Genomic DNA, 15,763 nt, shown 5'->3' with positions numbered 1-15,763 from the left:
AAGCCAAAGAATACCATGAAAGTAAAAAAGAGGTAACTTTATAGTAATATTATATTTTGAATGTGTACCAACTTTTTTTCCCTAAGATCTTAAAAGGCAAATGCATAGAAATAATAATTATAAATACACATTAATGGGCACATGATGTTTGAAGATATAATTTGTGACAATAATGACATAAAGTATGGGGGCATAGGCTATATAAGAGCAAAGGTTTTGTATCCTACTGAAATTAAGATGGCATTAATTCAAACTAGATATTTATAATTTAAGATGTTAATTGTTATTCTCAGGGAAACAACTAAGAAAATAACAAAAATATACATACAGTAAAGAAACAGGAAGAAAAAAGGATACACCACAATAAAATCAATTAAACAGAAAAGAATGCAGTAATGGAGGAGTTAAGGGTCAAAAAATATAGATAAGACATATAGAAAATAAACAGCAAAATGAATCTTCCTTTTCAGTAATTACTAGCTACTGCCACCTGGGCCGAAGGATACCAATGAGAGCTGGCTTTGAAAATAGTCCATGTATTTTAGAAAGTTTAGAAGGCCACATATAAACCCAGGGTTGGGTACAATGCTCAGGAAAGACCTGAGAAGACTCTAAGCTCTCACCTCTGTCTGATTTTCAGGCACCATGCAAGCAAAAGTAACAACTAAGGGAAAGACTGAGAGATTTAGTTTGTTTTGTTGTTGTTGCTGCTGCTTGTTTGTTTATTTCAATTTCAGGCATTTATCGAAATTTCTGTCAAATTACTGAATGATGTTAACCTTATGGAACAGGGCTTCAGTAGCCAAACATGATAAACAATAAAGACCTTACAAAATAAGTTCCAAAACATCCCTAAACAAAAAAACAACATGAACAACAATAAGAAGCAACAACAAACCCTAGGGAGAAAAAAGAATCTCATTTCCAGAGATTCCACAATATAGTACTCAAAATGGCTAATTTTCAACAAAAAATTGGAAGGTACACAAAGAAATGAGAAAATAGTGTCCATAACAAAAAAAAATGCAGTAAGTAGAAACAGCCCTGAGGAAGCCCAGGCATTAGACTTACTAGACAAAAACTTTAAATTAACCATCTTAAATATGCTCAGAGAGCTGAAGGAAACCAGTGATGATGAACTAAAGTAACACAGGAAAATGATTCCTCACCCAACAGAGAATATCAACATAGAGAAAGAAATTTAAAAAAACAAAGAAATTAAGGAGTTGAAAAGTATAATAACTAAATGGAAAAATTTACCTGCAGATTTGAGCAAGAAAAAGAAAGAATCAGCAAATTTGAAGACAGGTCAATTGAGACAACCCAGTATAAGAAGTAGAAAGAAAAAAACAAGTACAAACAAGCAGACCTTAAGACACCTACAGGAAACCACCCAGTGTACTAACAATTGCATAACGGCTCCCCTGAGTTGGTTTTTTCTTTTGTTTGCTTGTTTTTTTTAATTTTTTTTTATTTTTAGGAGTCACCAGGAACTGAATCTGAGATTTCCCATGTGGGAAGTAGGAGCTCATCTGCTTGAGCCACATCCATTCCCTCCATATGCTTTTTTGTTCTCTGGAAGTTTGAAAGTATTCATCTATATATTCATTCCAATTCACAGTCATTTGTTTAGAGGGCAAACTTGTTTGAAACCCTTTCAATATTTTTCTCTTGTTTGTCTATTCTGGTTGTCTACTTGATTTATAGGGAAGGATCAAATTGGTTAGAGAAGAACAAGAAAGTTAATTCAAGGTATTTTAAGATGTTTCTGTCTCATAAAGAGTTTCATAAGACATTTAAAAGAATTTGACATCATTCCATTGGCATTAGGGAGCCATTGATAGTTTTTGAGAAGAGATATCTTTATTATCTGATAATTGAATCTTATCACATTAAAGCTAGGGATGGAGTGCAATAGTAGGCCAGGTGTGAGCTAATGAATTTCTGAAGTATTATATCTGTGGAAATGAAAGCAGGAACAAATGCAAAAGTCAGTGCATTTGAAGAACTAACATTACTTAATGGCATGATACTAGAACATTGCTAAATATTTTTCTGGAAGATTTTTATGTTTAGAATCGTATATATTTAAAGATAGTAACATTCTTTAGCAATCAGTAGTGTTTAAAATTAATCAAATATAGCATGCTTTTAACCATTAGAAAGTAAATAAAACATTTCTTAAAAGGTGAGGTGAAAGGTATTTTCCTCCAGGATAAAATATCCTGGTTTCAAGATGCTCTGTGCCTTTGAAAGACCTCTGTTATTAGTCTGTCAATATACTGGTTGTGCTCTTTTCCCCAGATTACCACTGCTTTTAAAATATAACCTTCTTGAACACCTGTTTATCCTCCTCCTGGATTTATTTTAACTTCTTCAGTACAGGCAACCAGAAGTGTCTTCCTCCTGGTTTTCCTTAAGTGTTATCTTTATTTCATTTCTAAAAGCTCACTTACTTTATTTTTATTTATTTATTTATTTCAGAGAAACTTTGGATAATGTAAATTTTACATAAAAAATATAGGGGATACCCATCTGCCCCACCCCCTCCCTCTCCCACACTTTCCCACATTAACAACGTCCTTCATTAGTGTGGTATGTTTGTTACAATTGATGAACACATAGTGAAGCGTTGCCACTAACCGTGGATTATAGTTTACATTATAGTTTGCACTCTGTCCCATGCAATTTTGTAAGTTATGACAAAATATATAATATTCAGAACAATTCCAATGTCCCCAAAATGACCCCATTTTACATCTATTTTTCCCTCTCCCTTCCTTCAGAACCTCTGGTGGCCACTGCCTCTGCATTCTGCATGAATAATAAAAGTTTTTCCATTGCTAGAATAACAATAAGTCCATAATAGAATAATAGGAAGTCTCTTTTAGTCCATCTTTCACTTCCCAATCTTGAGGATTTTGGGATGGTGATGCCCACTAAGCCTCTAATTGAGAGGGGGCTTAGATCCCATTGGGAAGGTGGATGGAACTCTTGTTTGCAGTTGCAGACTCTTTCTGTTCTTTGCAATGGGTGTTGTCCATTATCATCACCTTGTTAGCTTTCCTGGGTGAGTTCAATGAACTGGAGAGTAGGTGTTGCAACTCTGCTGAGACTTAGGGCCAAACTAGCACATAGATGGACCAAAGATATATTCTCTGGAGCATACACCTATCAAGTATAGCACCAAGTATAATAGAAAGGGCAGAAGAGCCATGTGTCGAGAAACCACAAATGAATCCAACTCTTAAAAACTGATATACTTTATATTGTTAACTAATTGAAAATGAGCTTTTTATCAATTGAAATAGGTCAATGATTATTTTGAAATTAGAGTCATAAGTTAATAGGGAAAGAGCCCAATTCACAACTGATATAATAGTTTTCATCCTTCAAAGATCAGACCCCCATTTATTTGAATATATCTTCAATGCCAGAGAAAACACCATAACAGCTTCCAGCCCACTGGGGACAATTTCCTACAAAACAGATTCAGTTGTCTTTTTAGAGAAGGGGAGCAATTTGGTATAAATTAGTGTCTAACACATTTTGAGTATTCAACAAATAATAAAAGTAAATAAAGCTTGTATTTATTGAAATGCCTCCCTGATAAATGCAAGAAATAACATAAAATTAATAAACATATAATTTATATATAGCGAGTAATAATAATCATGTAATTTTGTGATTGTATACAATAAAATATAAATGATTTGTTTATAAAAATATTATCATTTTTACTATTAACCTCATGACTAAATTCTCTAGAGAAGCAAGCAAAAACAATCACAAATTATTATTTACATATAAAATTAGTTTTAGGTATTTACCAAAAAGAGAAAATTCATATTTTGCAGTACATGGTAAAATGAACTTTTTTCTTTTCCTTAGGACATACCGAGGTAGAGCATATTTTAAACGGCATTTCTATAAACAAGCAACTCAAGACCTTTCAGCTGCAATTCACTTAGATCCTAATAACTGGTTAGCGCTGTATTTTCGAGCCTGCTTATTTCGAAAGACTAACCCATCTAGAGCACTACAGGATTATAGTGTTTCAGGTACTTTTTCTTCAACTGCAGATATATAGGAGTCTTATCTGAGGTTCAGCTGGTCACTTTCATGGAGTAAAATACTGATGTGGCATGACTAATGTAATCTGTGTTTATTATATATGAATATACATATTTATGTCTATTTATCTATAGTTCTCTATACCACTATAAGCTACCATGTTTAGCTAGAAATGTTTCTAATATGCAGTGGTATGTGAGGTGTTTGTGAATGTGTGTGTGTAACTGTGGCAAGGGGAATAGCATATCAAATTTCTTTCTATATATTGAGTCCTGAAGATTTTTCTGGAATGTCAGATCTATTTCCCAGTCAGCTTGTTAAATTGAATGGCTGTGGTAGGTTGTGTCCTACTCCATAGATCAATTCCACTGATTAGTCAAACTTAGTTTAACTAATAATATCCTCAGTAGGTAGAGGACATCCACAACTAAAGTGGCCACTTTCTCCTTGCCCTCTACAACACATTCCCATTATATGCATGTTGTCCAGTAAACAGTTTTTAACTGAGTGAACAATCTCATCCTGGCTGGCAAAGTTCAGCCTAAACCCTGCACTCTAATAGTCACTTTGTTTGACTGTGTTCAAAGTGCTAGAATTCCATTATCCTGGATGAGGTAGTATCCAAAGATTAAGAGACAACTAGACTCCTTCAAGGAGAATAAATAACTCCTCAGTGGAGGATATCTAAGATAATTGTTACTTGACTGTCTCTAACTCCATTAGCTTTCTGAGGTCACTCTTTCCTTTTATATTCAAATAAAATAACTCAAATCCCATTCCATATGCTGAGAGGAGCCCTGGTGTTCTCCTAAACATTTCCGAGGATTCTTGGGGGAGAGAACTGAGGATTCCTGTTAAGTGCTTTTGTAATTGTGCATCTAATTTGATTATGCTCTCTGTTTGATTCTCCGTCTTTGTTCACCCTCTCATGTCTTATGGCTACTGTTCTGTCCCCAGTCTTTCCTTCATCCACAAATTAACACATACATATTGTGTAGAATAATCTGATAAACATTTACTAGTTCAGAGAAGAAAGTACAGAACACAAACTTAAATTGAAGATCAAACACCTCTAATTCTGTAATTTATCTGTCTCTGTCAGCCCTGTCCACCTTTCATCTGCACCCCTGGCCTAGAGGCTTCTTTCTCATATTTCCCTCCTCTACAAGTTTTGAAATCCTCACCTCCTCTCTTCCCTACTATTTTATTATTTAGAGCAAACAAACTTTATTTTGACCTCAAGTCTTTTCTATAGGCCACTTACAAGGAATTTCATCTTCCACAACTAAAAAGGGTCTCAGGATATTTTTCTAATTAATACTAATAATAATATCTAAAATTTATTGTGAACTCTACTCCATGCCAAGTGCTGTTCTAAGTGCTATATATGGAGTATTTCAAGAAATATTCACAATAATGCTATGAAGGAGGTAATGTCATCCTTATTTTACTGATAAGAAAACTGAGACTCAAAGACACTAAGTAATTTTAAGTTTTTTTTCCATAAGAAGAATATTCCCATTTTTCTAGAGCTACAGTTGACTTTTTCCTTGTTGGTCAATCACACCACAAACTGAGCAGACAGATTGCCTTCAAATGATTATTTACTTAATCTTGTATGATCATTGCTTATACCCAGTACTCCTGCCAAAGTCCAGTACTGTAAATGTTTGTGTCCTAGACTGTGAACATTATGCACATTTTGGGGAAAACTTTCCCTCCTAGGTCAGAACAGGCTTGAGAATCCTAGAAGACATGGGGCCAAAACCATGTGGAAAACCCACCAAATATTCAAGTAGATTTTCAAAAGTGAAAGGGAATCAGTAAACGAGGAAGCATGAGATGGCCTCTTTATTGTTGAGAGTCACCCGCCTGGAGTCCTGGGAGGAGGCTGTCTTGCTTCTGTTACTCGGAACATGCATGGTCAAGATGCCTGCCTTAACTCCAAGTTCTGTTTGCTTTGAAATAGACTTTTTACTTTGGCCTATGTATGTTAGCTTGACCTCTGCCTTCTTTCCTGGTCTGGGCATATACCAGAGACTGCTACTTGGTCAGTAACAGTGTCTTCCTAATAATAAAGGGGCCATTAAAAGCTTTGGCACTCTTCTGGTTGCAATCCACTGAAGTGAATATGGAGATTTAAATTCTGGATGCATCTTTACCATTAACTTGCATCATGACCATGAACAATGTACCTAGCCCCTTAGAACCTTAATCTCCTTATCTATAAATTGGGTGGTCTGTTCTGGATTACCATCAGGATTTCTTCCAGATCTAATGAATTTGTGAACCATAATAGCCTTACTGTGATGGGAACAAATACATTTTGGTGTACTGTAATACTATTTTTTCACTTACTAAATAAGTATAGTCATTGTAGATATCTTTTATTTCGTATAAAGTTAGAAAAGAAATTAAACAATAGGAAGAGTAGAGACTAAAATATAATTCAAATATGGTTTTTCTAAACTGGAATAATTATATGCTTTTATTTTTAAGCTCTCATAAATGATGGCTATGAGAATCTTAGTTGTTTTCTACATCGGGGCATACTCTACGCTGATCTAAAGAATTGGTTTATGGCAATATGTGACTTTGAAACTGTTATTTCTCTGGAAAGGTATGTTTTCCTTTTCATAGTTACTGGTTTCATTTTTGTATAAAATTAAGAAAAAACTGACTTAAGACAAAAATTTTTTTATCATCATTGATAACCTTGTACAAAAGGAGGCAATTATAAAGTCATTCTACAATTAGACTCGTTCTCAACATCTGTTTGCTTTAAATGCTTTTGCAAATTTTAGAGACTGAATGCGTTTGAGAGGAGTTAGATAAGCCCATGGATCAGCAAGTTTTGAAGAGGAAGTTGCGTTGCCCAGAGTAGAGCTTATTGAAGGTAACTTCATGGTAAACTGCCATCAGGTTTAAAATAGTGACAAAATATTCTGCTTGATATATCATTGCTCTGCAAAACATATATGACTCAATGGGAGGAAACCCACTGTTAAGTACATATAACTTGATTTTTTTGAGCGAAACAAAGGAAAAAAGCCAATACTATTTTTTGTCTTTATTTTTTTTAATGTTACATTAAAAAAATATGAGGTCCCCATATACTCTCCACCCCCCTCCCTCACCCCTCTCCTCCCATAACAACAACCTCCTCCATCATCATGGGACATTCATTGCACTTGGGGAATACATCTCTGAGTACTGCTGCACCATATGGTCAATGGTCCACATTATAGTTTACACTCTTCCCCAGTCCACCCAGTGGGCCATGGGAGGACATACAATGTCCAGTAACTGTCCCTGCAATACCACTCAGGACAACTTCAAGTCCTGAAAATGCCCACACATCACATCTCTTCTTCCCACTCCCTACCCTCAGCAGCTAGCTACCATGGCCACTTTCTCCATGTCAAGCTACATTTTCTTCGATTACTAATCACAATAGTTCCAGAATAGAATATCAGTAAATCCACTCTAATCCATATTCTATTCCTCCATCCTGTGGACCTTGGGGTGGTTATGTCTACTCCACCTCTGTATTGAGAGGGGGCTTAGATTCCACATGGATGCTGGATGCAATTCTCCTGCCTTCAGTTGTAGGCAATCTTGGCTCCCTGGTGTGGTGAAAAGCCAAAACTATGTAGAACATAAATTCAGGAAGAAACACAGATTGAAAGTGACACACATTAGTCAGACAGCCAAGCTGTAAAACATACTTTAAACCATTCCCTTTCTTTCTAATGAAGCATTCCTCAAAATGGAAGGTATTAGAAATAGGAAATAATTCTGTGCCAATTAGCAGACTGCTTACTGGGCTCATCAAAGGTAAACTTTGAACCTGACTCAGGAAAGTCCTGAAACATGACTCCATAATGACCACAATGTTTTTCTTTTGGACATTTTGAATCATAAAGGGAAAAGAGAGTTTCAGTTGCAAGGAGTCAAAAAGTAGGTCATAGGAATTTGATGTCTTTTAGACAAAGGATCAGGACTTCTATGTAATTTAGCTATAGGATTTGTGGTTTCCTTATTTGAAAATGGCAGCCTCAAGCAAGGTAATTTCTACGGTTATTTTTGTACTAAAAATTGTTGATTCTAAGAGAAAAACAACATCTATTTGAGACAAAACAGTAACTGGGTTAATATGTAGGTGGAGAGGATATTTAACCTTAGAACAACATTGTCTCTCACTATTTCTCACTGTTAGTCAAGGGGACTATAACCCAAGGCAAAGACTTTTGAGGTGAGGAAAACTAGGTTTGTATTTCCAGATAAGTCAAGAGTAAGTCAAAGAAATGTATAGTATCGTTACGAGTCAAGTAAGTGTCAGAAATTCTGTTCCTAGTACAGACTCTCTCAATGTTAATTCCCTATCAAGGATTTTATAAAGGTGTTTGCAATTTTTAATAGAGAGTAGTTAACTGATTTATTCTATTTTAATAAAACATTAACAGAAGCCCCTGATGTATTTCATTAGGTCAATTCATAATTGGACAATATTTCGGAATGATTAAAAATATAACAATTTTACTTTCTTTTTTATTCAGAACTTTTCCATTGGCTTATATAAATATTGGCCTTATACATCTGCTCTACCTGGAAAACTACATTGAAGCCATTTGGCAGTTTTCTGAGGCCATTAGAATTGATCCTTTATATATTCAGAGCTATATTTGTAGAGCAGAAAGCTATCATAAGGTATTTAAGGTTTGAGAACCTAAAATTTTAAAAAATTTTAATGTTCTGAGAATTAAACACCATTTAAAATACATTAATATGTTATTTTCTTCAACTAATTGTAGAGGCTATTGCATTTATAAATGATAAATGTTAAGCATCTATAGTTAACTGTAGTTACACAATTATAAAACCTCTACTTATGAGGTATGCATTATTATGTCTTTCTTTTTTTTTTTTCTGTACCTGTACTTTCCTTATTACAAAAGCAATATGTGCTTGTTGTAGGTAATGTATGTATGTAAATAAGAATAACTTTTAAAACATCCATAGATTTATTCTCTAGAGATAACAGTTGTTAACATTTTGGCCCGGTGGTTGTATGTGTGTATGTGTACTTTCCTTTAAATTTTGTTTAATTTTTATAAGTTACTTAAATAAAAAATGTATGTAAATGTAATAATGTAATATGTCCTTAGCGCAACAAGTTCAAGCAATACAATAAATAGTAAAAGCTTCCTGATTCCAACCAAATCTGACTTCTCAGAGATAACCACTGTTAACTCTTGTCTCTACCCTTCAAAATAAATCCCTCTTTTCCCCACACCACCACTAACCCACCCTGTCCAGGACACTATCATTTCTCAACAGGATTATTGCAGTAGCCTCCTGGTCATGTTTCTTGCTTCTGCTCATAACTCCTTTTCAATGTATTTTCCACATAAAAGCCACAGTGATCCTGTTAAAACATAAGCCGGATTATTTCACTTCCTTGATCAAAGCCCTTACATAGCTCCCCTTTGCACTCAGAATAAAAGCAAAATCCTTCCAAAGGTCTCCAAGACCCACATTACCTTTCTGTCCTCACTTCCTACAAGTCCTTGGTCATACTACTTTAGTCACACTGGCTTCAGTCAGGATAGGCTAGGTAATGCTGTGGTAAAAAGCAACCTCAAAATGGCAGTGTTAAAATAAGAAAGGAGGGTTCACTGGAGGCTCTGCTCTGCATTGTGCACATTTCAGGACCCAGGCTGATGTAACAGCTACTATGGGAACATTGCCAGTTGTCAGGGGAGAGGAAAAGGAGAACACTGGAAGATCTTTTCACCTGCAGTTAAAGGTCCTGGCTAAGAAACAGCACATATTTTGTCCTGGATGGTCAGGAAGTACAGTCTTACTATGTGCCTGGAGGGGGAGAGCTCGATGTATTTGGTGAACAGTATTAATCACTCTCATGGCATCTTTTTGTTCAGAAAATCTTTGACTCATTCTCCTGCTCTAAACAAAACCACACACTTTCTACCCAAAAGTACTCATGACCTAAAAGTACTCATTTGTCACAGTTTTCAAGTTTAAAGACCAGGTGATATACTACAAGTTTAGATGTATAAAGTTGAGGATGGTTTATGGTTCAGCTATATGTCAATCTCTATTGGTTTTTCTCTTAGCATGAAGACTTATAAAGACTTATATGAAGAACTTTTAAGCAAAAAGAGGGGCAGAAAATATCATGGGTAGTATAGAAATAGGATGGTTACAGTACATGCTGTCACTCAGAAAGGAGAATTAGAACACACAGAAGCCACTGGCCCATAACATTTCTTCAGTCTTGCTAGAATGTCCTAATGAGGGTTTGGAGTTATTGAGATGAGGAGGTCCAGGATATACCCTCTAAAGTCACTTCCTCTATGGCCAATATAAGGCCACTTCCAGGCCTTATAGTTTAAAAGATGTGGGAGAAAAAGCAGCTTCCTCTTAGGAGCACTACAGGAAGCAGGGTCCTCAGGAGAGAGCCAATGTTCAGTTGAAAATAAAGGTGAAAGAAACATTCAAAAGAAAGGTTAAGGAGGAAATTTTTGCCACTTATACACAGAATTCAAGAAACATAATGAAAGGGTTTTAGGAGTTGGGGAGTATATTAGTCAGCCAAACCAGTGCTGATGCGAAATACCAGAAATCAGTTGTTTTTTATAAAGGGTGTTTATTTGGGGTAGAAGCTTACAGTTACCAGGCCATAAAGCGTAAGTTACTGCCATCATCAAAGTCTTTTGCCTTGGGTTGCAGCAAGATGGCTGCTGACATCTGTCAGGGTTCAGGCTTCCTGGGTTCCTCTTCCTGAGGTTTGTTTCTCTCTGGGCTCAGCTCCCATTTTCTCCACAAAGTCAGCTGCAGACTATCAGGCGACTGGCTCTATCTCTATCTCTGGGATTTGATTCTCTGTAGGCTCAGCTCATCTGCTCCACTGTATGCTTACTTCCTGGGCTCCAGCTCAGAACTCCAGCATCAAAAACTCCAACTCTATCTTTTGCCATACCTTTCACCTGTGAGTCCCCATTCCTTGGTGGGTGGGGACTCAACACCCTGCTAATGTGGCCCAATCAAAGCTCTAATCATAATTTAATTACACTCAGGTACAGACCTGTTTACAAATATAATCCAATATCTATTTTTGGAATTCATAAACCATATCAAACTGCTACAGGGAGGGATAGGAGATAGGGTGGAATAGAGGACATGCAAAGCTTTATGGGAGATCAGAGGGTGGGAGACAAGGGTAGCCTGGGTGGGTTTATTGTGGTGAGTGACAGAGACCTCTAGAAGGAAAGAACAGACTAAGAGCTGTCCTGGTAGACTCAATGAGATGGCAAGGCTGTGAATATGGAAAGCCAAGAAGGGGTGGGTGGTTGGGGCTCCCTCTTGAGCTCCACCTATAAAATGGAGGAAACACAGATTAGTCCTATCCAAAGTCCTTACCTTCCTAATGATGGAGGGAGACAACCCAGGGCAGGTTTAGTTTTGCCCCAATGAAAATTTGCTCTTGACTCCTTTTGGGAAGGTTTGAAAGGAATACTGGTCCTTTTGCACAACCTCCCTTTTGATGAAGCTAAGGTCCTCTGGGGAAGTTGAGAGTTCCTCTAAGCACACAAAGAAACTCAAACACTAACATGTTAGCAGAGTAAAAAGATTTCTTGCTCTGAGGGGCAAAATCTCTAGATAGTAATGGTTGAATAAATTGTGTGTAATTCACACCATAGACTATTATGGAGTCAATAATAAATTAGAGCTGTGTCAACTGACTTGGAGGGATTCCATGAGATATTTTTGAGTAAGAAAAACAAGAGTGTAAAGTGTGTGTGATCTGACCCAATAAATAAAACAATCACAAATCAAACCATGTAAATGTGTACAGAAGAATATGCTCCTACTGCATGGGTCCAGCCTCCAGGGTAAAGCAAACTGAAGGCTGCCAGGAGAGTTCCTACCCCAGGGTATCTTGTAAAAATCAAATGGTGAGCTTCCATCTCCTTCCAGTCCAGGATTTCTTCAATACACAGATATGTACAGTTGGTAGAGTAGGTGGAGTGATGTGGTCATTTGACTGGATGATTTATGATTTACACAAAGCTGAGCAAGTTCTGCAACAGTGGGGACTCAACACCCTACTGATGTGGCCCAATCAGTTCAGTTCCACAGAAGTTCTCAAATTTATTTGCATAAATTTCAAACTCACTCCTTTTGGGTATCCTCTTTTGACTCCACTCACTATCTCCTTCAGACTGTTTGAACCATTTCAGCAGGTAAAGCCAACTTCCATGAACAAATTATTTTGTGTATTCTCTTTGCACCATCATGTCATAATAAAAGTGATTGGTCATCCCAGGTTAATTTTGCTGTGCTCTGTGCAGGCCTTCTTTTGTGATAACTCCCAATGGTATTTGGTTTTTGCCCTCAAATTTGTACAACCTGATTATGCTTTTAAGCCCAGTATTATGGAAAGAATATTTTTCATTATGTGTTGATGTTAAATGGACCTCTTTTTCCATCATTATTGTATTTTGTTTCTTCATTCATTCATTTACTCATTAATTTGGGTACAAGTCTGTTGTCCCTCACTTATTTTCAAGAGAAATTGACTTTCGTGTTTTATTTCAGTCTTCTTCACATGCTAATTTCATAGCATGTGTAAAGTTTGCTGAAAAGGGTGATAAGATTGAGGGGGCAAGGTTGGAAAGCCAAATAATAAAAGAAAAGAAACACATGCATACTCCAACCAGAATGTATGATATATATTTATGTAAAAAATTATCTATGTGGGTACGTTTAGTCATTCTTCAAAAGTAAAGATAAATGATTTTAAAAATCCAAAAGACTGCATCATAACCATTTTTTTTTACTTGTCTGTATCCCATTTGTTTAGATGATTATTTAAAAAAGCATGTGTGTTAGGAGATATTCCTGCAAAATTTCCATAGTGAAGGGTGGGAGGGAATAAACATCATAAAGAAAGCAATCACTATTATCGGGAGCTAAGTTTCTGTTTATCACTTAACAGTTGCATAAATGGAAACAGGCGGTAAAAGATTTATCTCGTGCTATCCACCTTCAACCTGATGGAATTCAATTATATATAATAAGGTATGAGTATAGAAATAGAATTATTCTTGGGATAATCTAGCATCTGACCTAATTATTGGGATCTTTAATTCTCTCTTGACTCTTCTAATCTCCTTGTTTTACACTTAGTTAATGGCAGTCTCTCAACCAGCAACCCAGATATAGTTATCATTTTTATTAAACTACATAAGATAACCAAGTCTTTCCCTTTGTTTTGTCTCTGCATTGAAACATAGCATCTAATATTTAAGTTCTTAGAGGCTTCTTTAAATGACTGGCTATATAGTTAAGATATTTTGAAAAGTTGTTTTTTGCTCACAAAGGAGTACCAAACATAAACCTCACCTAATTCTGTTAAAAAAATAAAGGCACACTGACTTGCAGTTCAAATGTAATACTTAGAGCTTGGTATAAAGGGACCCTTTGGTCCCTATCAGTCATCACCGCTAAAAATATGTTATAACTTCTAAGGTTTATAAACCTGGGTAAATGGTATGCAATGAATGCAGCAACGCTTTGTGATACAGGCTTGCTATATCTTTTAACTCTCAAACCACATTTTAGCAATTTATGAAAATACTTCCACCTTTTTAAGTGTTGTGAACTTTATATTTTATAATTTCTTAGCAGAGTATAACATTTTAAATACAGATAATTGCAAAGAGGTATTTAAGTACTTTTCTTTCAATATCATATTTCTTAAAATGTTTTCTTATCATGTCACCATGCTAATTGGTCTATTTATGTAAAAATCTAATCTTCAAATTGTTTTTGTGTATATACATAAGTATATTTGAATGAATATATTTTAATATTAACATTTTAGCAACTGCTTATAAGAAACTTTATTTTGGAAAAGTAATTTTAATCATTTAGAAAAAGCTATTATTTCTTTCAGAGGACAATATCTTCTTACAATGAGGCGTTATGATCTTGCAAAGTTCACTATTTATCAAGTAGCAGAAATGAACAAAGGTAAATATAATTAAATAGAAAAATTATAATTGTCTTAACTTAAAAAGAAATACCTCTAACATTTTTAAGCTACTTGCAATAACTATACATGGATAGCATGAGGGTTCACTTAAAAGTCATGAATTTTGAGATTTTAAAACTGTAGCTTCACATGTGCACTATCAATTAGTAAATGAATTCATAACACTGTGAATTGTGTGAGAGAAATTATTATAGGAAATAGGCCTACAATTTTACTTTTCTGTTTGTAATTGGAATGTCTTATTGTTTGTTGGTAGTAAACAAATTTTAGTATATTAATTTTATTCATATTATAAAGTAAGATTAACAAATTGCTTGAATTCCTTAATCTCATTATATTCTCAATCCTTGTCAAAGGTGTCACAAAACATTGATAAACTTTTCCTTTCCTTTTAGGTCTCATTGAGTTGAGTCCTATACAGCAAGCACTCATTTACTCATTTTGTGAAAACCATGGCAAGGCCATTCAGGTTTTAAATGTGATCACTTTGAGCAAGCCTGAGATAACCATGTATGCCCTATTAGCAAAAGCCCAGATGAAGGCCAAGCGAAACAAGGTGAAAAGTTCCCTAAATTACGTTCCCTGAATCTCTTAGAGAAACTGATATATTGTGCTTAGTGTGACTGCTTAAATATTTTTTATAAAACTAGTATTAAAATTTTTAATAAATTCTGCTAATTAACTTTGTGATTGCTTCCGTTTTTGTTTTCTTGTTTGTTTTTTTGCTTTTAAGAATAGGGCTGCTTTAAATATTCTTTTTGGGGCTTCTCTTAATATGCAGAGTAGTTTTGCAGGCTACATTCCTAGGAGCAGAATTGCTAGCATGTAGAGAAAGTAAAGGTTCAACTTTTGAGGAAATGACACATTGTCCTATATAGGGTTAAACCAATTTATTCTCCCACCTTCAGTATATGTGTGATCCTTTTTATCTGCATCCTTACAATAATTGGTATTGTCAGACTTTATTTCTGCCAATCTAGTGGATTAAAAACTAGTGTCTCATTTCTCAGTTTGAGCATCAGTTTGGGCATCTCGTTATAGGTTCTTTAGCAGCTCATGTATCCCATTCTGTGAATTGCCTGTATACATCTTTGTTGGTTTGCTGGATTGTCTTTTGCTTATTGAATTATGGGCAATTGAAAAATAAATTCTGCATACTAATCCTTGGTCATTATATGTGTACCACATATCTTCTTGAAATTTGTGGCTTCATTATGAATCACTACGATCTACTGATATTGAATCATTCATTTTTAAAATGGTGTCTTTTGATTAACAGAGGCTAATTTTAATGTAGTTAAGCCTATCTATCTTATATTTATGGTCAGGATTTTAAAAAAATTCTTGGTTAAGAAGTCCTTCCCTTCACTGAGGTCATAAAGATATTCTTCCACATTTTCATCTAACAGTTTGAAAATTTTGCATTTTCCATTTAAGAACTTACTCTGTCTTAAATCAGTTTTTTTTAAGGGTGAGATAATGATCACATTTCAGTTGTTGACATATGCATATTCAAATGTTTCAGCATCATTTATTAAGTAGTGCTTCATAACCAAAGAGCTGTAGTGCTACATCTATCATACTGCAAGTTTTCTTGTATGTGTGGAT

The 15,763-nt window shown here is 35.2% G+C and overlaps 1 protein-coding gene across 1 annotated transcript in view; it reads left to right on the top strand.

Annotated features, from left to right (window-relative positions):
• TTC6 (tetratricopeptide repeat domain 6) overlaps positions 1-15,763 on the top strand; it is a 377,901-nt gene that overhangs the window by 318,825 nt on the left and 43,313 nt on the right. Inside the window, exons 16-21 of the mRNA XM_071213958.1 lie at positions 3,892-4,061; positions 6,574-6,694; positions 8,634-8,784; positions 13,097-13,179; positions 14,057-14,133; positions 14,551-14,711. Coding sequence (XP_071070059.1) covers positions 3,892-4,061; positions 6,574-6,694; positions 8,634-8,784; positions 13,097-13,179; positions 14,057-14,133; positions 14,551-14,711 — 763 coding nt within the window. The remainder of the gene's footprint in view (positions 1-3,891; positions 4,062-6,573; positions 6,695-8,633; positions 8,785-13,096; positions 13,180-14,056; positions 14,134-14,550; positions 14,712-15,763) is intronic.

Source organism: Dasypus novemcinctus, chromosome 3 (genome assembly GCF_030445035.2).
Source record: "Dasypus novemcinctus isolate mDasNov1 chromosome 3, mDasNov1.1.hap2, whole genome shotgun sequence".
Classification (NCBI taxonomy): Eukaryota; Metazoa; Chordata; class Mammalia; order Cingulata; family Dasypodidae; genus Dasypus; species Dasypus novemcinctus.
Note: the sequence above shows the minus strand (reverse complement) of the source record. Positions and strands in the feature narration are given on the sequence as shown.